General features: G+C 42.8%; 1 protein-coding gene across 2 annotated transcripts in view; it reads right to left on the bottom strand.

Moving 5' to 3' along the window:
* Window positions 1–8,133: 8,133 nt before the first annotated feature.
* Window positions 8,134–23,010, bottom strand: part of slc12a4 (solute carrier family 12 member 4) — a 176,783-nt gene continuing 161,906 nt past the window's right edge. For both annotated transcript variants that reach the window (XM_078210918.1, XM_078210919.1), the window contains exons 22-24: window positions 18,651–18,838; window positions 13,571–13,704; window positions 8,134–9,227 (exon numbers count right to left, since the gene is read on the bottom strand). In XM_078210918.1, the coding sequence (XP_078067044.1) occupies window positions 9,136–9,227; window positions 13,571–13,704; window positions 18,651–18,838 (414 nt within the window). In that variant the 3' untranslated portion in view covers window positions 8,134–9,135. The remainder of the gene's footprint in view (window positions 9,228–13,570; window positions 13,705–18,650; window positions 18,839–23,010) is intronic.

Raw genomic sequence — 23,010 nt, 5'->3', positions numbered from 1 at the left:
GTGAGAGATCCGAGAAGAGTGCAACCCTTTGAGTGCTTGATGCCATTATGAGAGTGTGAGTTTAGAGTGGGCTGAAGATTGACTTACCCTGACGGAGCTGATAAGATCATTCATCCACTTCCTGCAGTGCAGGCCATTTCACTGGTGGCTGCCCAATGCGCAGACCTCCACTGCAACTACCTTCCAGGCCAGCGAGGTGACGTTGGTGGACCTACTGGGATCATCCCTTGGGAAAAGGACATCCCAGTGTTGGTGGACATCTCCGAACAGAGCCTCAAAAGAGTTATGACTGACCCTCGGGGTGACACTCTTCTTTGTCCTGGGGGTGAACTCAGGGGCACTCAAGAAAACAGCTGGGCTGAGAGAGGGAATGTATGTGCTCAGATGGTGTTTAAATATGGCACCGGGACCTTCGAGCCCATTAGGTGTTAGTGAGATGGACAAATCACCCTCCGCCCCACGCTTCAGAGAGCTGTTTGCTGATGCATTATTAATGAGCTTCCAAGCGCTAAATCGGATGTGATAATCCACTCTGCTGCCCATCAGGAAATGCGCTGCTTATTCCATCCGTCACCACACTTGGTCGCCAGAAAATTTCGCTCTTTCTCTCTGACCCACATTCTCTCGAGTCCTTGGGGAGAGTGGGTATTTGTGTTTCTAAAATTTTTGTTCACAGATCAAGGTGCCTTTCAAGGTTGCTGGCGGGTGGGCTCATTCATAGCCCGCTCTGTTCCACCCAGCGTGGCGTCGTGGGACCGGCTGGCACAGTACGGCTGTGGACTACCACCGCTTTTCCCACCTGGCTAGACATATTGTCAAAAAAGATAACATCTCACCCGCTATCCGCGCAAGAAGGAGATGCAGGGGGGTCCCTATAATTCCCAGGTGTGAATACCTCTCACCACCATTCCAGCAACAACACAACTTCCTCTTTGATCTGCAACTCCAGGCTTGTCTGCTAAGCCCTCCAGATCATTTCCTTTCATCTCTGCTACATTGGAAAAAAAAATACAATTTCCAAACGAAGTTTTATGATACACGTATCTGTAACTTTTCACAGGCCATTTATGACCTCAAGGCTCAAAGTGCTTCACAGCCAATGTATTGCTTTTGAAGTGTAGTCACGTTTTGATGGAACATGTCCATGCAGTAAGCTTCTATAAAAAGAAATGAGATGTATGATCAGCAAAATCTATCACAGTAATATCAGTTTAAAGAAAATGTTAGCCAGGACAGTGCCCTTCTTTAAGTTGTGCCATGGAACCTTTTATTCCCACTTAAAAAACAGATGGAACCTCAGTTTGTTGATCTAAAAGACGTAGGCCGGAATTCTCACCCGTTCTTGTTGACAACCATTGCTGCCAACAAAAACGGGTGAGGTCGGAGAACGCCAAACATATCAGAGAATAGAGAAATGCCATTGTGCAAAGTCAGAGCAGACAAACTGACAGTGCATATTCCTCTGATGTTTCAGCTAAGATTAAGTGCTAACATTTGTAGAATGAGGCTTGAACCCACAATCTTCTGACTCAGATATGAAACGGAAGCAAGCTGGGTATCCTTGGGTATGGCTGTAAGTCTCATTCTTACCTGTATAAGTGGGATTCTAACTTACTCTCATAGATCAGCATTTTACAATTCAGTTTGTCTGCTCTGACTTTGCACAATGGCATTTCTCTATTCTCTGATATGTTTGGCGTTCTGTAATGGCAGAGAGAGGATTAGAGAGAAGAATAACTGACAACTCTTGTAATTCAGAATGAGCATCATCTACAACAGAAATATCTTATATTTTATCATTTATAATGCAAATTGACACCCAGTTCTCTTCCTTTATTTCCAGGGGTATTTGTGTCCTTGATGTGTCCTTGATGTTTAGAGAAAATATAAAGTGTGGATGTAGTGGGATCCCCTTTTTAACTCCACTGGGCTTATTTTAGGTTTGGTTCTCCGTTACCCAAACCCCACCAATGCCCGAGTGATTCTCTCTCTTGCCGATGGAACAGCGGCCACCTTGCGTCTACTTCACTAGAGTAGCGCGCCCAAGAGAGAGAAAAGGAAACTGCTGCCTATCCACTACCTGGCAGCCTTTCCTGAGTGGGTGGTTTCGAAGCGCCCAGGGTACCCTCAGTTCTAGACTCCGGAATTATGGTAAGGGATATTTAATATTGTGACTTGGTCAGAGATCATTGGTGAGAAATTGAAAAGATCAAAACCGACTCCAATGGAAGTCAAAGATATATATATATATATATATTTGTTAAAACATCAAGGTCAAGATCACCAAACACCAAGAAAACAACACATAATGCCTTATGCTCTATAAGACTATAGCTATGGAAGGAATACTAAAACAGGCACAACGGGAATGCTTACTTTACACAAGTTTACCAGTGTCTTAAACTATGAAAGATGCATGCAAAAGCCTCATCCACTATGATGATCTCGGGAACTTCGCGAATTACCGGAGGATACTCACAATCCTAGTTTAAATTGCTCAGTGGGCTTCGGGCTGCGTGCTGGACCTTGATGTTTTAATAAATATATATATATATATCTTTGACTTCCATTGGAGTCCGTTTTGATCTTTTCAATTTCTCACCAATGATCTCTGACCAAGTCACAATATTAAATATTCCGTACCATAATTCCGGAGTCTAGAACTGAGGGTACCCTGGGCGCTTTGAAACCGCCCACTCAGGAAAGGCTGCCAGGTAGTGGATAGGCAGCAATTTCCTTTTCTCTCTCTTGGGAGCGCTACTCGAGTGAAGTAGACGCAAGGTGGCCGTTGTTCCATTGGCGAGAGAGAGAATCACTCGGGCATTGGTGGGGTTTGGGTAACGGAGAACCAAACCTAAAATAAGCCCAGTGGAGTTAAAAAGAGGGATCCCGCTACAGTCCCCAGTAACGAGTACCAGTCGTAATGGCCTCAGTGGTAGAACCAGAGGCCACTAAGGTCCCTGGGGAATTCGGGGGCAGGGGAAGGTGCCTCTTCGACAGTTCCAGCCTGGCATTGACCACTCGGCATGCTGGCACTGCCCACTGGACACCAAGAGGACGGAGCCAGAGAGGGTGGGACCAGACCGGAGGGGGAAGCCAGTCAGTGGTTGGGAGGTGGGACATGGGAGACCCGCTGCCACTCTTCATCAGGGATCAGTGGGCGGAGGGAGGGGGACAATCGGGGCCGGCCATTGGGGGGAGAGGGGCAGGTCGGCGATCGCAGATGGGGAGGGGGGTGGGAGTCGGTCCGGGCCGATGGGACAGGGGTCGTGGGGTTAGAGCGGTTTGGGTGAGTGCGGGGGTCACAGTAGGCTGCAGGCTCCCGTGGTAGCTGGGGAGATGCTATTTGTGAGGCTGGCTGCCAGCAACAGAGGCTGAATGACAGGTTTCTGCTGATGGGGAAACTTGCACGTGCACAATGGCGCCCTCTGCTGCTCTCAGCCAGTATTCTGATGATTTAAGCTCTGACCTATAGGTGAGTAACCATTTGAGGTTTTTTTTCCTCTTAAGCACATAGTATCGCAAAAAATGGATCGGAAACTCCTCCGTCTTCACGCCCGTCCTGGACTTAGAATTAGTCCTCACTGTGTATAGACATTGATTTATTCAAGTGTCTTTCTAGTTGACTTTCTTGTTGTGAATTTGATTGTTTAATAAGCCTTTACTTTATTTAAAATGCTTGGAATATCCTTCTCTTGTTTTCACATCTTACATTATACCAAATTTAAAAATACAGTTGAGAGCAGCTGTTTCAAGTTTTCCTTCTGGGATTTGGAATGTCCTGGCATTTAACACCAGCTATGTTCTTAACATTCATTTCTGAAGGACTTGTACACGCACATTTGCTCCATTTGAATCCCTAAATAATGAACACAATAACCTGAGTAGGTTTTCTAATCCTAGATCTAATACATTTTACATGCAGCATTGTTAGCTCCTCCCATTGTATCATGTATTAGAAGCATGGATATTGAACTGATCAGCATTTCACCAGATTTTAGTATCCACCAAATTTCCCTTTTGAGCAGATTCATATCAATTTAAATCCAGTGTTCAGGTATGTTCCATATGCTTTAGAAGTTTAATTAGAAAGCAAAAAGATCTGATAATATTTGGAGCAAACCTATGCTCGTCATGACAGAAGGCTACATGAAGCATGAAGAATCTCTCATTTGTCAATATATCAAAAGCTAGTCAGGCATTTAGTGACATTTGGCAATATATTAGGAGTCAACAAATCAGTGCAATGGTGCACCAACGATAAGTTCCATGTTGAGCCTCAAGCAGCCCTGGGGTGGCTCTCTGCTGATGTTCAAAGAGACTTGGGTGTGTTTGCATCCAGAAATTGTATGCAGGTATAACAAGCAATCAGAAAGGCAAATGACATGTTAGCCTTTACTGCAAGGGGACTGGAGCGCAGAAATAAAGATGTCTTGCTACAACTGTAGATTTTTGGTGCGATCTCATATCTGGAATACTATGTGCAGTTTTAATCTGCATACTTAGGGAAGAATATACTTGCATTTCAGGCAATATAGGGAAGGTTCACTAAATTGGTCCCTGGCATGAGGGAGTTCCCCTAAGATGAGAGCCAAATAGGTGGCCAATGTTCTCTGGAGTTTGAAAGAATGATGATCTTATTGAAACATATAAGATTTTGTTGGGGCTTCCTCGCATAGATGCTGAGAGATTGTTTTCACTGATTAGGGAATCTCAATCATGGGGGACAGTCTCAGGATAAGGACTGATCACTTAATTCTGAGATGAGGAGGAATCACTGCACAACTGTTGTGAATCTCTACAATTCTCTACTCCAGCAGGCTTTGAATGCTCCATTCTTGAATACATTTAAGGCCGAGATAGACACTTTTGGTCTCTCGGGGTATCAAACCAGATGGGGAGGAGGTAGGTAAGTAGTGTTGAGGCCAAAGATCAGCTGCAATTATATTAAATGGCAGACCATGCTCAGCAGGCCGTATTGGTATTCGCCTGATCCTATTTTTTTGTGTTCTTTCGTGTCATAAATTTAAATTGTATTTTCAATGGCTGGAAGTATGGTGATAGTTATGGTTTTATTTAAGCATAAATGAGATAAGTTAATACATTACAGTATTTGATTTGTCACATACTGGGATACAGTGAAAAGTATTGTTTCTTGCGTGCTACACAGGCAAAATGTACCTTTCCTAGATTACATAGGGGAGAAGGAAAGGATTGGGTGTGGAATATAGTGTTGCAGTTACAGGTAGGGTGAAGAGAAAGATCAGCTTAACATATGATAGAACCATTCAAAACAGCAGGGAAGAAGCTGTTCTTGAGTCTGTTGGTCCATGTTTTCAGACTTTTGTATCTTTTCCCAATGGAAGAGGAGGTCTGAGGTACGTGGGGTCCTTGAATATGCTGGGTATTTTCCCGAGGCAGCGGAAAGTGTAGACGGAGTCAATGGAAGGCTGGTTTGCATGATGGACTGGGTTATGTTCACAACCTTTTGTAGTTTCTTGGGGCCTTGATCAGAGCAGGAGACATATCAAGCTGTGATACATCCAGATAGGATGAGCTGCAGTTTATAAAGAATTGAGGATTATCTGTAATTGCCCCTTGGGTAGAATATATGATCCATTCGCTGTACCCTCCACACACATGCATTCACAGCTCTCTGGTGTCCTACCTGAAGAACTGTAGATTAATCCATTGAATCATACGCACAGGAAGTTCTGTTACAAAAATGAATATAGCGAACTCTAGAAAAACAAACAAAATGCTGGAAATATTCAGTTCAGGCTGCTTAGTGGATATAAATAGAACTAATGTTTAAGATGGATGACCTATGGTTATTGATACAGCAAATTCTGTGCTTAAGCACATATCTTAGGCATCGCTCATCTGCTTTTCAGCTTTAGCACAAGCTTTTCCTGTGCTTTTTCTTTTCCATCAGAAATGACCCAGGACCTTGAGGGTAAGATTTTGAACTACAAACAAAATCTAGATTTTAAGATATTTTTCCTTAAGTTTAACAGATGAAAATTAAGATTAAGAAAACAAATGTACGAACAATCAAACTTAAGTTCAAACTGCAATCTAGCAAAGTTTAATGTTGTTAAAAAATAGCAGAATGGAAAAAAATGGGGATTTATGTTTGATTATATTTCAGCAACTTACAAAGTTTGGTGTTTTCCAAAGTGACAGGAGAGGTAAGTCTGTAGATAGCCTTGCATTTCACCCTGTACCACTTCCTTCTTCTAATAGTGGTTTGTTTGCATTTAAGAAGCACACTTGCGATTGTACCTCATCCCAAGAGTCAAGTTATGAATTTTGCAGAACAATTCTTGCAAAACACTTAGGATCATTTAACTCTTGCAATGCCTGATTATTCTTCAATTTAAATCTTTTTGTGATCTTCATTTGCAGCTATTTCTCAGTTTCAAGGATTGCCTTATGGTACAGGTTTGTGAAGTGAACATATTATAGATATATCTAGCAGCTGGGGGTGGGGTGGCAATGAGAGAATCCTGGTCCTTCTCCTTTGCAGATAATGGAGATTTCCCATCATTTGGTCTTAGAAACTGACATTGACCAGAGCTTTCCCAATTCTCTCCCTCCATGTCACAGTTGAAACATGAGGCAGAATCTTACCAGAAATTGGCAAAGTGTCAGGATCTGACTGAAAACCAGTATGTTGGCAGGCATTCTAGCCAGATCTTATAGCACTTTGCCAAAAGAAAAAGCAGCAGGGGTCATTTCGAGGGACGGGAGTTAACCACTCCGGCAAAGGGCTGCTCTAAGATCGGGGTGCCGTTTTTAAAGGGTGCCTCTATCAAAGGAAAAAATAACCATTCCCCACCCCAAAAGTTTCAGGGGCTCACCCCCCCCCCACAACATGATCAACGTCAGCAGCTTTTCCCACCACCACCTACCCTGCAATCAACGCAGGCATCTATCTCCCCCCAGCCACCCCTCCGTGATCAATGTCGGCATCCCTCCCGACCATGATCAACACTGGCATCTCCCCCCCCCCCCCCCCAATGCAATCACTACTGACATCAGCCTCTCTACCCCACCAGCAGTCATCGTCAGCACCTCCCTCTCTCCTTCCCACTACAGGGGGCAGTGCCAGGGCACTTCCTGACTATGTCCCTCTGGAGGAGGGGGGGGGGGGGGGTGCCAGACTCACCTTTACGCTCCTGGGGGATTACCATGACAGGTTCACGTCTGGGTGAACCTAATATAAAGCTCGCTGACGAAATACGGCTAAGGAGGGAAATATATGGGGGCGGGGGGGGGGGCTGATAATTATATTTGAATTTATTAAAAGATTTAAATGAGGTTTTGGTCCTTTATTGGCACCATGTCACCAGTGAGATGCACAGAGAATCGCAGAACGCAATCTCCCTGAAGAGAATCATGTTTCCTGATTCTCTCTGAATTTTCAGCCCGTGTCGCTGTTCTATCTGACGGCAAACACAGACTGAAAGACACCCCCATGTTTTTTTTTTATTTTGGAAGGGAAGAGGCCAAATGAGAAAAATCACTCATGGTCTTTACCTGTCAAAAAAAAAAGACACAAAATGATTATTTTAATGATATTCTATGAATATCAGAACAGTTGCCTCTGTTCTCAGCAGTTTCCCAGCAGCTTTAGTCACAATAAAAATCTCTCCAGCATTGTCCTCACAGCCCCCCTGCTGGTGAAACATCAGGTTGAAAGACCACCCAGGATAGTTATCATTTTTCAATGATTAGGAAAAGGGAACTCAAAATTTAATTAAAAAAATTACAAGCACATCTGCCAGGTTTACACCACAGCTGCCAAGCTCTGCTAACGCAGGGCCATTTCTTGTCTGAACCATATTTCAAACACTCCTGCAGTGTTAGATTAGCAGTGATGTTGCCCTACTGTAGGACTTGGGGTTACAACAGCGTAAATGACCATGCTGCATTGATGCAATGAAAGGAGAAAATGGGACGCAACTAATTCCTTTCTCTGAATTAAGTTACACACAACTGCTCTATCCAAGATCATAAACCCATCGCATGGCTTGTGGGTTTGAACATTACGTGATACCAGAACACATGACCAATGACACTTGGATAGCAAGCAACAGTTTTGACATGGAGACAAAGTCAAGTTTGAGAAACCTTATACAGTGCTTTATTGAGAAAAATAACATTTTATTTTACTTTTAATATGGTAAAGGAAAAGCTCCAAACTAGTAGAATAATTTAACAGCTGACAATAGTTTTGCAAAAATGTTCAATCGAACACATAGCAGCGCCTTTTCTTGTGCAATTGCAGGCTTACCGTGGTTGGAACACCAATTTTGGACACTGCATATGAGGTTGCAGTACATTTATTTAAAAATGTGGTCCACCAACTGATGGTCCTAATTATTTTCAGTAATATTACAAGAAAAGCTATATGGTGCTTATTATTCTGGACAACATGGAAAAAAAATAAATACTAAAATAACTAGTTTTTTTTCATGCCAATTACACAATCACAAGCTTTGGAAAATACAGCGAGACAGTTCGGATCCCACTATTTTCATAATTAGTGTCTACTGTGAAAAGCACTATTAAAAGCTATCCAAACAGTCAAACTTGCCAAAGTATCTTAAAATCCATATTCTACAAAGCAAGGGATGTAGTTTTGGAGACAGCACTCCAATTTGAGTCTCTGCCTGTGTCCATACATACAATAGTATAAAGCTGCATTACAATCAAGCTGCCATGGCAGCTCATTTCAATAAATGTATTCTTAACTGACCATAAAAAGCAGTGCAAAGCTCAATAGTGACTCTCTAGACATGGATTCCAAGCCCCAAATCCAAGCTTATTCTCAGCACAGGTAGAGAATAGTGTACCTTTGACACAATCTTTCTTCTACTCATTTGCAACAAGTGTCACATCTGATCAGTTTGCTTATACTGTAGATGCGTGTGCTAGCCGTTGAAAGGTAATTGCATTTAATTGGAACAGCATTTAATGCCTCAAGCAGCACTGCGCTTGGAAGATGAGCCATGGGAATCTTTGTCTGAAAGATTGACCAACAAAAGGAGTGCTTATTAGAACACAAGTGTTTGGAATATCTTCTGTGGTCAGGTTTCCACCACATACGTCTTCAGAAAGTAGTCATGTTCAAGAATAAATAGTGATGACTTCACAACCACCACCTCGTACCAGCAGTACCCTCTCCAAACCTTCTGTAAGTACCTCCAGAAATTCCATATCTTTAAACAATATGTCAAGGATACTTGATAACACAGTTCATTGGAAAACATTTTCTAATATATTAATGTCTTGTGGCATTGTGCTTTTAGGTGTACATAATTTGGCACTTTTCGATTTCTAGACAACTATATCTAAGAAACTAGGAAGGAATATTAGTATTCACGATCCAATGAGAATGGCTAACCATCTAACTGTGAGGGTAACTTGCCTGTCTTGTGCACTCAGGAGATCACTCCAGGAATTCTTCACAGCAGTGTTCTAAGCTCAACTATTTTCAGCTGCTTCATTAATGACCTTCCCTTCATCGTAGCGTCAAACATGTTTGTTAATGATTATACAGTGCTTAGTTCCATTTGCAACTCCTCAAATAATGAAGCAGTCAGCACTCACATGCACAAGACCTGGGCAAAGTTCAGGCTTGGACTGATAAGTTGCAAGTGAAGTTTGTGCCGCGCAAGTGCCAACAAAGTGCATCTCTATCAATAGAGTCTAAAAACTTTGCTCCGCATTCAACAGCATCACCAGCACTGTTTCCCTCATCATTATGTGGAGATACCGGCGTTGGACTGGGGTAAACACAGTAAGAAGTCTCACAACACCAGGTCAAAGTCCAACAGGTTCATTTGGTAGCAAAAGCCACTAGCTTTCAGAGCACTGCTCCTTCGTCAGGTGAGTGGGATTTCAGTTCACAAACAGGACATGTAAAAACACAAACTCAATTTACAAAATAATGGTTGGAATGCGAGTTTTTACAGGTAATCAAGTCTTAAAGGTACAGACAATGTGAGTGGAGAGAGGGTTAAGCACAGATTAAAGAGATGTGTACTGTCTCCAGCCAGGACAGTTAGTGAGATTTTGCAAGCCCAAGCAAGTCGTGGGGGTTACAGATAGCGTGACATGAACCCAAGATCTCGGTTGAGGCCGTCCTCATGTGTGTGGAACTTGGCTATCAGTCTCTGCTCAGTGACTCTGCACTGTCGTGTGTCATGAAGGCCGCCTTGGAGAACACTTACCCAAAGATCAGAGGCCGAATGCCCGTGACCGCTGAAGTGTTCCCCAACAAGAAGAGAACACTCTTGCCTGGTGATTGTCGAGCGGTGTTCATTCATCCATTGTCGTAGCGTCTGCATGGTCTCCCCAATGTACCATGCCTCGGGACATCCTTTCCTGCAGCGTATCAGGTAGACAACGTTGGCCGAGTTGCAAGTGTATGTACCGTGTACCTGGTGGATCACCAAGGCTATCCCCACACCCCCACTTCTTGCCTTCAAACAATCGCACAACCTCAAACAGACCATTGTCCGCAGGAAATTACCCAGCTTTCAGGAGAAAAGTGACCACGACACCACACAACCCTGCCACAGCAACCTCTGCAAGATGTGCCGGATCATCGACACGGATGCCATCATCTCACATGAGAACACCATCCACCAGGTACACGGTACATATTCTTGCAACTCGGCCAACGTTGTCTACCTGATACGCTGCAGGAAAGGATGTCCCGAGGCATGGTACATTGGGGAGACCATGCAGACGCTACGACAACGGACGAATGAACACCGCTCGACAATCACCAGACAAGATTGTTCTCTTCCTGTTGGGGAACACTTCAGCGGTCACGGGCATTCAGCCTCTGATCTTCGGGTAAGCGTTCTCCAAGGCGGTCTTCACGACACACAACAGCGCAGAGTCACTAAGCAGAGACTGATAGCCAAGTTCCACACACGAGGACGGCCTCAACCGGGATCACACTATCTGTAACCCCCACGACTTGCCTGGGCTTGCAAAGTCTCACTAACTGTCCTGGCTGGAGACACTACACATCTCTTTAACCTGTGCTTAACCCTCTCTCCACTCACATTGTCTGTACCTTTAAGACTTGATTACCTGTAAAAACTCGCATTCCAACCATTATTTTGTACATTGAGTTTGTGTCTTTATATGCCCTGTTTGTGAACTGAAATCCCACTCATCTGGCGAAGGAGCAGCGCTCCGAAAGCTAGTGGCTTTTGCTACCAAATGAACTTGTTGGACTTTAACCTGGTGTAGTGAGACTTCTTACTGTGTTTTCCCTCATCATTGACAATAAAGGGGAAGGGGGTTTCGCCGCTAACCAGAAATTTAACTGGAACCGGCATATAAATACAATGGTTACAAGAGCAAATCAGAAGCTGTGCATTCTGTGGTTATTGACTCACCTCCTAACTCCCCAAAGCCTTTCTATCTCCTACAAAGCACAAGACAGGCATGTGACGGAATACTCTCCACTCGCCTGGATGAGTGCACATCCCAAACCCCAAATCTCCACAACAAAAACAGAAAATCTCAGCAAGTCTGATAACATCTTTGGAGAGAGAACAGACCTAATGTTTCGTGTCCCAGTCTCCACAGACTGGATTGACAAGGGCTATTTGGACTATGACATCTATTTTCCCTCTCTAAGTCAATCAGCAAATATATTGTTGTTCCTTCAATGTCATGGAGTCAAAATCCTGGATCTCTGTAAGTAATAGCACTGTGGGGTGCACCTTCACCACTGATGACAAGTGTTGAGAAGGTGGTTCACCACCACCTTCTGAAGGGGGATTAAGGATGGGCAATAAATACTATTCTTGCAGTGAGGTCCACATTACACCGGAGGGAGGGGAAGAGAGTTTGGTGGAAATGGGAATTGTAGGCTTCAAGGAGATTATAGAAAGAGGAAGTGGAAAGGATATGAACAGATTTAAATAAAGTGTGTTTTAAATTCAAGTGCTAAATGCCATTAGAGGTGAGTTAGCCAAGGGGCAATAGTCTAGTAGGACTTGGAGCAGGGTAGATTACTGGCAGGATGTGTGTGGATTTACAAAATATGAAGGATGGGAGGCTGGCAAGGCAAACACCGAAATGATACAGTTTATAGATTGCATAGTTGAGTTTGCATGAGGGTTTCGGGTGTAGGTGAGGAGGGACAGTAATGGAGGTGGGTGATGTCAGAGCTGGCAGAAGAGGCCATCTTTGTAAGGAGAGATTATGGGCTTTTTCAGCTCAGAGTCAAACTGTATGTGGAGACTGCAGGCAGGTTCAGCATGGTGGTGGAAGCCAAAGATGATGGCTTTGATCTTTCCCATGTTTAACTTAACCCAAGACTGAATTATTATGCAACTGTCTGACATCACTTAGACAATGGCCAGGTTGACAGAGGTAGTGTCCATGCAGATGCTGAACACGTGTGAATATGGTGTCAGATGAAGAAATGTAAGCACAAAGGATTGATCCTCAGTGGACCCTACTGTAAAGGACCAGGTATTATGTGTTTTGGGAGGGTGGTGGTGGTGGAGGAAGAGAGAGAAGTTGGTTCTGAAAATGCTCTGGACGCTGTTAGATAGTTAAGAGTGGAATCAAGCAAGGGCTCCCACTGACCTGGATAGTGGGAGAATGACATTGGAGCATACTGATTTAGTTGACTAGAGAGAAGTTGGGGATAGTATCAGTCACAGTCAATGATCATTTAATTTAAGGTCATTCAGTTCTGTCATAGGGATGGAAACCTGATTGGAGAGATTCAAACAGTGTTGCAAGAAAAATGTGGATTGAAAAACTAAACATTTGAAAAATAATTGCAGGAATATGGGAAAGGATCAGAAGAATTGGATAGCACAAAGTCAGATCCAGAGTTAGATCAAGTCATCACTCCCAAATTAAAGTGCAATTTTCAAGATCTGCATCTAAATCTACTTTAAATCCATGGACAGTAGTATAAATGTACAGTCAGAGACTGAAAATATGGTTGTGTGATTGGTGAAAATTTCAAACTAGTAACAGCAGATGATGCCTTACTGAAGTTGACCTAAATAAAGGTTGTTGAATAGAGCACAAGCAGTTTCACTTTGAATTTCTTGAGTTGAGGAAAGTGAATAAATATGGACACTGAATGCTAGTAGTTTGGGAAACAAGAACAACATTCCCTGGCATCATCAGCCCTGATAAGAACATTCTTGATGGGTTTGGCAAACTTTACCAGTCAGTCTTCCGTGCAAGTAAGGAGCCAAAAGTTAAATACCTTTCGTCTATTTCCAAGACCTGAATGTAAAATTGTGGTCTTAGCTTTACGAGGAGAGGAGGCGAAAAAAGGTCAACTCAACCTAGAAAAACATGTCAGCATAAATATTTAGAAAATTTTCTGACGATGAAAAAAATACTGAATTGTACTGATGTTAAAAGTTACAGATCTGGCGTAAGCTTTGATTGCCAAAATAAGTTGTTGCTGTATTCTAACTGGAACTTTGCCATTCTTTCTCTGGCTAAATTCTATAAATATTCTAGCAGGCTATTTGAAGAAAAGATGTTTGATAAAGGATACAGTTTTCATCTCCATCTTGGTTTTTTGGTGGTCCAGGCATGTTTAGCAAAACCAGTTTGGCATCATGGGACCTATTTACAATGACTTCATTCAGCTTCACTGCTGTATGCATTCTCCTAACATTGGACTGGTCCCTGAAAAAGGTAATCAACACATTAATTGGTTTAGACACAATATCAAGTTAAGGCTAAATTAAGAAATTATTTCAGATAAAAGCAACAATAGTTCTGAAGACTGAAGTGAAAGCTTAATTTCTGACAATTACCACATCTTTTATTTATACAGTGTAATAAAATGTCCCAAGGCATTTCATGGGAGCATCATAAAACAAAGCTTAACACAGGGCCCACATAAGGAGTTATTAGGCCTGATGACCAAAAGCTTGGTCAAAAAGACAGGTTTTAAGGCATGTCTTTAAGGGGAAAGTGAGGTAGAGAGGCAGTAAAGTGTATGGAGGGAATTGCAGAGCTCATAGAGCCTATAAACAACTGAAGGTGTGTCCCCCAATGGGAGTGATTAAAATCCAGGTGTTGAAGAGGCCGAAATTGGTAGAGTGGAGTTACCTCAGAGGGTTGTCGGGCTGGATGAGATTGCAAGAGATAGGGAGGACTAGGCTATGATGGGATTTGTAAACAAGGATGAGGATTTTTAAAATCAAGACACTGCTGCACCAGGAGCTAATGCAGGTCAGCAAATGCAGGGATGCTAGGGGAACAGAGCTTGGTAAAGAGTAAAAACATAGGCAGCAGAGTTTTGGATGACCTCAAGTTTATGGAGTGGAGAATGAAGGAGACCAACCAGGAGTCCATTGGAATAGTCAAGTCTAGAGGTAATGAATGAATGCAGATATTCAAACAGCTGGTCCAAATGCTCAGGAGACGATTATCCCAATCAAAAAAAGGGATTCCATGAGAAAAAGGCAAAATCCATGTTAGTACAGGAGGTCAAGGATATTGTTAAACTGAAAAGCAGGATATACAAAGTGGCAAGGGATAGTTTTTAAGATCCAGCAGCGAAAGGCTAAAATGTCCATATGAAGGGAGAAAATGAATTTTTAAAGAAAACTTGGATGCAGCATTAAAACAAACAAAAAGAGTTTCTATGGATATATAAATAGGAAGCAGGTGACTAAGGTAAATGTGGGATCTCTACTGAATGAGGCAGGTGAATTGATAACAACAAACAAAGAAATAGTGGATATGCTAAATAATTTTGAATCAGTCTTCACCGTGGAAGATATTGTAAATATCCCTAAGTTATCAGATGGGCTGATTTCAAATAACATGGTAGAACTTACAATAATCCCAATCACGAAGGATAGAGTATTACAGAAATTCAAGGGGCTAAAGGCGGACAAATCGCCAGGGCCCGATGAACTGCATACTAGAGTTTTAATGGAAGTGGCTGCAGAAACAGTGGACCCCTAGGTTGAAATTTTTCGTAATTCACTAAATTCCGGGAGGGTAGCGGAAGATTGGAATGTGATGATCTTGTTCGAAAAGGGAGGAATCAGAAAATGGGGAACTACAGACCAGTTAGTTTAACATCTATTATTGGCAAATCAAAGAAGAAATAGCTAATCATTTCAGAAAGCTGAAAATAATTAAATCTAGTCAACGTGATGTAAGGTAAATTATGTTTGACAAATTTACTCAAATTCATTGAGGATGTAACAGATAGAATAGATAGAGGGGAATCTGTAGATGTAGTGTATTTGGATTTCCAAAAGGCATTTTACAAGGTGCCGCATTAGAGGCTGGTGCATAAAGTAGAAGCCCATGGAATTGGAGGAAGTGCGTTAGCATGGATTGAAAACCAGCTGTTAGATAGAGAGTTGGAATAAATGGGTCCTTTTCAGAGTGGAAAGATGTAACTTGTGGAATACCGCAGGGATCAGTTATTGGCCTGGAATTGTTCAATATTGAAAGCATCAGAATGTAAGGTTTCCAAATTTGCTGATGATACGAAGATATGTGGAAAGGCAGGTTGTGATGAGGATATTGTGATTCTGCAACGGGATATAAATCGATTGGGTGACTGGGCGAAAACCTGGCAAATGGGAGTTTAATGTGGGGAAGCATGCGGCCATGCAATTTGCTAGGAGGAATCAAAAGGCAAATTATCATCTAAATGGAGGGAGACTGCAGGTGAGTGAATTAGAGAGGGATCTGGGTGTTCTCGTGCATGAATCACAAAAAACTAGCAAGCAGGTCCAACAAGTAGTTAAAAAGGCAAACTGCATTTTGGTCTTTACTGTAAAGGTGAAGAAGTTTTAAAATAGGGAGGTTTTGTTGCAATTGTATAGGGTGTTTCCTGAGGTCTCACCTGGAATACTGTGTACAGGTTTGGTCCCCTTACCTTAAAAAGGATTTAGTAACATTGGAGGCAGTCCAAATGAGGTTCACCAGGTTAGTTCCTGGGATGAGAGTGTTGTGCTATCAAGAGTGACTAAATTGTCTGAGTCTGTATTCCTTGGGGTTTAGAAGAGTGAGGAGTGACCTTATTCAAACATATAAAATCCAGAGAGGGCCTTGACAGGGTAGATGGTGAGATGTTTTCACTCGTGGGAAAGTCTCAAAGAAGGGGCATTACTACAAGATAAAGGGCCGTTCACTTAAAACTGAGTTGTGTAGAAATCTTTTTCTGGTGAAACTCCGAATTCTCTGCCCCAAAGGGTAGTAGAGGCCGGGATCATTAGAAATATTTAAAGTAGAGGTGGGATCGAGGAATAGAGGGCGATGGAGAAATGGCACAGAAAAGGAGTTGAGGCCAGCATAGATCAGCCATCATCGTATTGAGCAGTGGGCAGGCTTTTAGGGCTTGGTAGCCTACTTCTGTTTCTATTTCTTATGTTGAGCTGAGATAGAGGTGAAATCAGGTTAGGGAGCTGGAAGTAGATGGGCTTTGGTGATGGTTTGAGTACAAGGTCAGAATTTCAGTCTGTTCACATTAAGGTTGTGAACAGACTGGATAAATCTCTGACTACTGCCAGGAGAAAGGTTGGAGTTGGCAGCCAGAGAACACAGTTTGAAGCAGTGCCCAAAATCAATGGTTTCAGATTTCCCAATATTTAATTGAAGGCAATTCCTGTTCATCCAGTACTGGATGTCAGATAAACAATCTGATAATTTAACAACAGTGGAGGAGTGAGGGGAGGTGGTGAGGTAAGAGGTGATTTCATTTAATATTGATGGAACATTCAAACATTGATGGAACATTGAATACATTCAACTCATTATTTGGGTGCAGTAAATTCTGCATGCAAGGAAATGGTTAACAAAAAAGGACCGTGGAACAGGGTTTTTTTGTATAATTCAAATGCCTTCACTCATCGAGAAAGTAAAAGAAAAATACTAAGAGACACAAGGGCTATAAGTTAAAGCAATGCGTTTAGAAGCTCAGTGAACCACCCTCCTGCTTTGCAAGAGGCAGCAATTGGAATTAAACTGAGTTGTCAACCGATTTTCACAGAAGGACTTTCAAAAGAAACTCAAAACTATTTTTTTTCATTGTTATTCAGAAACTAAGTATAATTATTGCATTTTTCATGTAGAGGTATTAATGGCACAGAAAATTTGGTCTGATTCCAAAATCTTAAATAAATGGTAACAATCATTGGCGCAATGATGAGCTTTGTAATTTTCATCAGTTTATTAGTCAGATTGTGTACTGTTTTGGGGACCCTATTATGGAAAGAATGCTAAAATAAAGAAAAAGGTATTGATTATCAAGTTGTTACCAGAAATAAAAGGTTCAGTTAAAACACAGATGTGAGAAATTAATCTTTTTTTCATTAGAGCCAGGAAGTTTAAGGAATGACTTGATGGTGGAAATGTTCAAGACTACAGTGTTTTTGATAAAGGCTGTTTTTGATAAATAGTGATGGATTGTTGAGCAGCCAGATGATAAATAGAAGCCACAAATTCAAAGATTCACACAATAAATTAGAGAGGATTATAGGTCACCTCTTTAGACATAATGAAGTGCAATTCTCAGATAAAAAAAACTGTTGAAGCGCAGTACATAAATGTTATTTACCAAGAGATTTAGATAATTACTCATAAATGGAAATAAATGTGGGAATGAGATTCGATGAAATGACTTGTGGAAAAAAAGGTAAGCCCGGACTTGATAAACTGGATGACCTGTTTCTGTGTAACCATCTTCTTTGTTTATAACTCCCAGTGAGAAAATAATCTAAAAAGCATCTATTATCACATTACTCAGCTTTGCAACTATACCAGCGGACCAAACATCACTCACTAAAACAGGGCCATGGTCTAGAACTTTACATTCAACAACTTAAGGATCAACTGAATGAAGAAAGTAAAAAAAAAATCAAAGCAATTTGATTCCTCAATCTCTACCAGCCAGACTTTAGCAACTAATGATAATTTAAAATTGACCTATGGGTCAAAATCACTATTCGGAAATATGCTTTTGAGTTTTGAGGATCATTTGATCTTTTTTTCCCCTATTATGGTCAAATACAATTACACTAAACTACAGCAATCAAACCATATACAATACCTAGCTTATGAAATTTGGTTTCACTGGTGAACAATATACAGTGGAGCCCCATTGTAACGCGATGGTTGGGGTCCATAAAATGTCATCACGAATGTTATCGGGGTCACGCTAAATCACTAAACCCGAAAGAGCAAAAGAAAGGGTCCAATGACTCATCGCGTCATATCCGATTTCATGCTAAATCAGGGCGCGTTACAACGGGGCTCCACTGTACCTATTTTGTTAAAAACTTTGAGCCTACTGGAAGTTAACATGTATTATGACATTTTGTTTCTTACAATTGTAAAACAATTGTCAGAAAAAAAGTAATGGATAAATAACCGAAAGCAATGGTTCAATAATACAGCAGGAGGAAACATAAGGGGCAGGATTCTCCGGCCGTTCACGCCAGCCGGATTCTCTGGTCCCTCTGCAGTGAATGGAACTTTGACTGAGCACCAAATTCTCTGTCCTCGTTTGCAGTGGCGGTGGGAGTGAATGGCTGGAGAATTCTGGCCAACATTTATTATTCCCAGAATGTGGTTCCTCAAGGGAGGGGGTTCACACTTACGGTTTAATACTGATTAATTCTCTGAAGCTGTTCGGGGTGGTGGCTCTATTGCGGTTTCTTTCAGTTTCACATTTTTCTTTTGTCCACGTCATCTGTATTTTGTCAGGGTAAACATGCACCTCTTCCTCTTCATCAGAGTACACATTTCCTTGATGAATTATTGAATTCCTGTCTTTTATTAACTGAGCCTGGAAGAAAGCAAAAGGAGATTTCTGAATAACGGATCAGAAAGTCAGCATTTATTACTCATTCCATTCACCAATTTTTACAGCTGCACCATAGAAAGCATCCTTTCTGGATGTATCACAGCTTGGTATGGCTCCTGCTCTGACCAAGGCAGCAAGAAACTACAAAGGGTTGTGAATGTAGCCCAGTCCATCACGCAAACCAGCTTTCCATCCATTCACTTCGTCTATACTTCCTGCTGCCTCGGAAAAGCAGCCAGCATAACCCAAGACCCCATGCACCTCTTCCACCTTCTATGTCAGGAAAAAAGATCTTTGAATGGACCTAACTTATATTTTCAGCTCTGACTGTAAGACTACATTCTGCACCCTCTCCTTTCCTTCTCCCCTATGTACTCTATGAACGGTATGCTTTGTCTATATAGCGCACAAAAATGTGACAATAATAAATCAAATCAAAATCCCTTTGAGAAGGTAGTGGTGAGTTGCCTCTTGAACTGCCATCAGTGCTATTTGAGAGGAACCTTCAGCTTTTTGAACCTGCAACAGTGAAAGAACAGCGATACCATTGAGTCAGGATGGTGTGTGGCTTCGAAGGGAATTTGCAGGTGATAGTACTCCTACGTGCCTACTTACCTTATTATTTTAAGTGGTAGAGTCCATGGTTTTGGGAAATGCTGTTTGGGAAAAGCCTTGGTGTTGTACTGCAGTGCATCTTGCTGATACAGATATTGGAGGCGCAGGAAGTTAATATTTAAGGTGGTAAATGGGGTGCCAATCAAACATGTTAATTGTGTATTAATTGGTGTTTAATTATATTCTGGTGGTGAACATTAACTAGGGATTCACTTGTGCTCTGATATAGCAGCAGACTAAAACTGATTGTTGGGTTAGAAGGTGTATATTTGTAATGTTGTTCTCTCTAAATAAAGGCATGCAGAGTGTGTAAAGATTTGGTTCTATCTTTATCTTTCACTGCTTGTCTTTATGGAATAGAACAGGTGGGCTGCTTTGTCCTGGATGCTGCCAAGCTTCTTCAGTGTCAATCAGGCATGTGGAGAATATATCATCACACTCCTGACTGGTGCTTTACAGATGATGGAAAGTCCACGGGAAGTCAGGAGCTGAATCCATGCTGCAGAATTCCCAGCCTCAGACACACTTTGTAGCCATGTCAAGGTGAGATAGCTATACTCTCTCTTATTGGGGATAGTCATTGCTTGGCACTTTGTGTGGCTTGAATGTTAGTTGCCACTCATCTGGCCAACCCTGAAACTTGCCAAGTGACTTGCTGTATGCTGGCAACAAATAGTTGCAATATCTGAGGAAATGGAACTGAACACTTCAATCAGCAAACATCTCCATTTCTGAACTTATAATGAAGCAGATGAAGATATTTGGACACTGCCCCAAGGAACACCCGTGGCAATGTCCTGGGGCAGAGATGGTTGGTTCCCAACAACTACAACCATCATTGTGCTGGGTATGATTATAACCAGTGGAGTTTCCACCCTGCCTCCCCAGCACTAATTTCCATTTACTTCAATTTTACAATCGCTCCTCACATCACACTCGGTCAGATGCTGTCTTGATGTCAAGGGCAGTCACTGTAACTAACCTCTGGAATTCAACTACTGAAGGCTCAATTGGAATTCAACTCTTTTCTCTATGTTGGACCAAAGTTGTAATGTGGTCTGGAGTTGAGTGGAAATGAACATCTGAGAGCAGGTTATTGGTGAACAAATGTCAGCTGACAGCACTGTCAGTGATGCTTTCCATTACTTTGCTGATGGGACGGTAATTGGCTGGATTCGATTTGTTCTGCTTTTTGTGGACCGGGCATAACTGGACAATATTTAATTTTGTAGATCCCAGTGTTTCAGCTACACTGGATTAGAGGTATGTCTAGTTCCGGAGCACATGTCACAAGTTGAGATTTTTCTGGAGCCTATAATCTTTGCTGTATCCAGAGATCTCCAGAGATCTCTCAGCCATTTCCGATATAATTTGGAGTGAACAGAATTGGTTAAAAACTGGCATTTGTGATGCTAGAGCCCTCAGGAGGAGGCCACAATTCCGGCTGAAACATTGTGAACTGCGAAGAAGATCCAGTAGAACTTCAAAAGGACAGAGACAAGTTGTTGGAAAGGGCAGACGGGTGACAGATGAAGTTCAGTGCAGAGAATGTGAAGTGATTTATTTTAGTAGAAAGAACACGGAAAGACGGTAGAAAATAGGGGGTACAACTCAAAAGAGGATAGAGGATCAGAGGGACTTGGGAGTGTAAGTGCATAATTCTGAAGGTTGCAGGACAGCTTGAGAGTGGTTAATAAAGCATATAGCCTAAATCAGGGTTAAAATGCATGTTTGTGAATGCACACAATGTGGCTAAAAAGATTGGTGAACGACAAGAGGCACAGATTGACAAATGGAATAATGATATTGGCCGGGATTCTCCCAGCCTGCTGTGCTGCTTTGAGTAGCGCAGTGGTCCGCGAGACATCAGTGGGCGGCCGTTAGCAGGACTCACGAACGGCACCTGGTCGAACGCGAGTTTCCCAGGCCCTTTATTTTCACGTAATCAGCTCTGCGCCGGAAATCGGCATGAGGCTTATTAGCATACTGAAATTTCAATTTCAATGTGATTAATAGGCCCAGAACAATATTCTCCAGGCCCGGTAGCATCTACCCCTGCGCCAGGCGAGGTCACCACCAACAAGCTCTACAACTGCTCCCCACCAACAGGGAACAGGCGTGTTTACCCCGCTAGTGGGGACAGAGGCCATTGAGGACCACCCCCCCCCCCCCCCCCCCCGGAGGCTGGGACAGGGGGTGCCCTTTGGGTAGTGCCAGCCTGGCACCCTGGCATGGCAAAAGGGGCAACCTGGCACTGCCCAACGGGCTTTCTGGCAGTGCCAAGGGGGTGGGGCCAGAGCATACTGAGGATGGGGGAGGGGTTGATCGGTGGTGGTGGGGGGAATGGCTGCCACTCTGCAATGGGATCGGTGGGGGAGGCAGTGAGGGCGTGACCAGGGCTGGCGGGGGCATGATGATCGGGGCTGGCGGGGGCACAGAGATCGGGGCTGGCCTGGGACTGGGGAGTCTAGATGGCCGGCGATTGGGGGAGGCGGTGATGGTCGGGAGGCCAGTGATTGGGGAGGGGGGGGAAACAGTGCGCATGCGCCGATCTCCCCACTGACAGATCGGCGCATATGTAGTTGCCCGCTCAGTAGGATGACCCCCCCCCCACTTACCAGCATGAATCCCTCGGAGTCACTCTGCGATGCACAGTGTGTCAGAGATTCATTCAGGTAAGTATGCCCAAAAACAGATGGGAAAATCTCCTGTTTTCCCACTCATTGGGCACTTCGGTTTTTTTGGAAGAATCTCTGCCATTCTCTCTAAAACAGAGACCTGGCACAGAGACCTGGCTCAAAGAAGGACAGTACTTTAAATATTCCTGGTACAGGAAAGGAAGGAAAGGAGCTAGGGAACAGCGGAAATATTGATTATAGATGGCAGTACAGTACTGCAGAAAGAGGATGTTCTAGGAGTCAAGAAAATAATCTTTCTGGCTAGAGGTAAGGAATGAAAAAGGTGCAAAAACATTGATTGGTGTAGGATATAGACCACAAACTAGTGGAAGTGATGTAGAGAAACAAATTTGCAAATAAATTACAGAGAGGTGTATGAATTATAGAGTAATTATAACAGGGGACTTCAATTATCCAAAAATAGACTGGGATAGGAATAGTTCAAAGGGACAAGAAGGATTAAGTGTTTCTGGAATATGTTCAAGATAATTTTCTGCGGCAGTATGTTTCCAGTCTAATGAGAAGGCAAGCTTGAACTTGGTTCTGGAGAATGAATCAGTGGAAGAGCATTTAGAGGCTTGTAGCTACTGTATCACAAGGTTCAGGTAGGCCATGGTTAAGGTTATTAGCAACCCAGAGCAAGGACAATGAATTGCAACTTTGATAGGATTAGAATACATCGAAGTCGGGTGAGTTGGAATCAAATGTTGGCTGAAAAAAAATGGGGGCTGAACAAAAGGCCACCTTCAAACAAAAAGTGGCCGCCATTCTCCCATCCCGACCGCAACTTTTCTGGCGGGTCAGGGTGGGAGATGTGCGTCGCCAGCCTGGTTCCAGGATTTGCGCATGCACCTGGAACGC

This window comes from Mustelus asterias, chromosome 4 (assembly GCF_964213995.1).
Source record: "Mustelus asterias chromosome 4, sMusAst1.hap1.1, whole genome shotgun sequence".
Taxonomy (NCBI): domain Eukaryota; kingdom Metazoa; phylum Chordata; class Chondrichthyes; order Carcharhiniformes; family Triakidae; genus Mustelus; species Mustelus asterias.
This window is presented reverse-complemented; position numbering and strand designations above follow the sequence as displayed.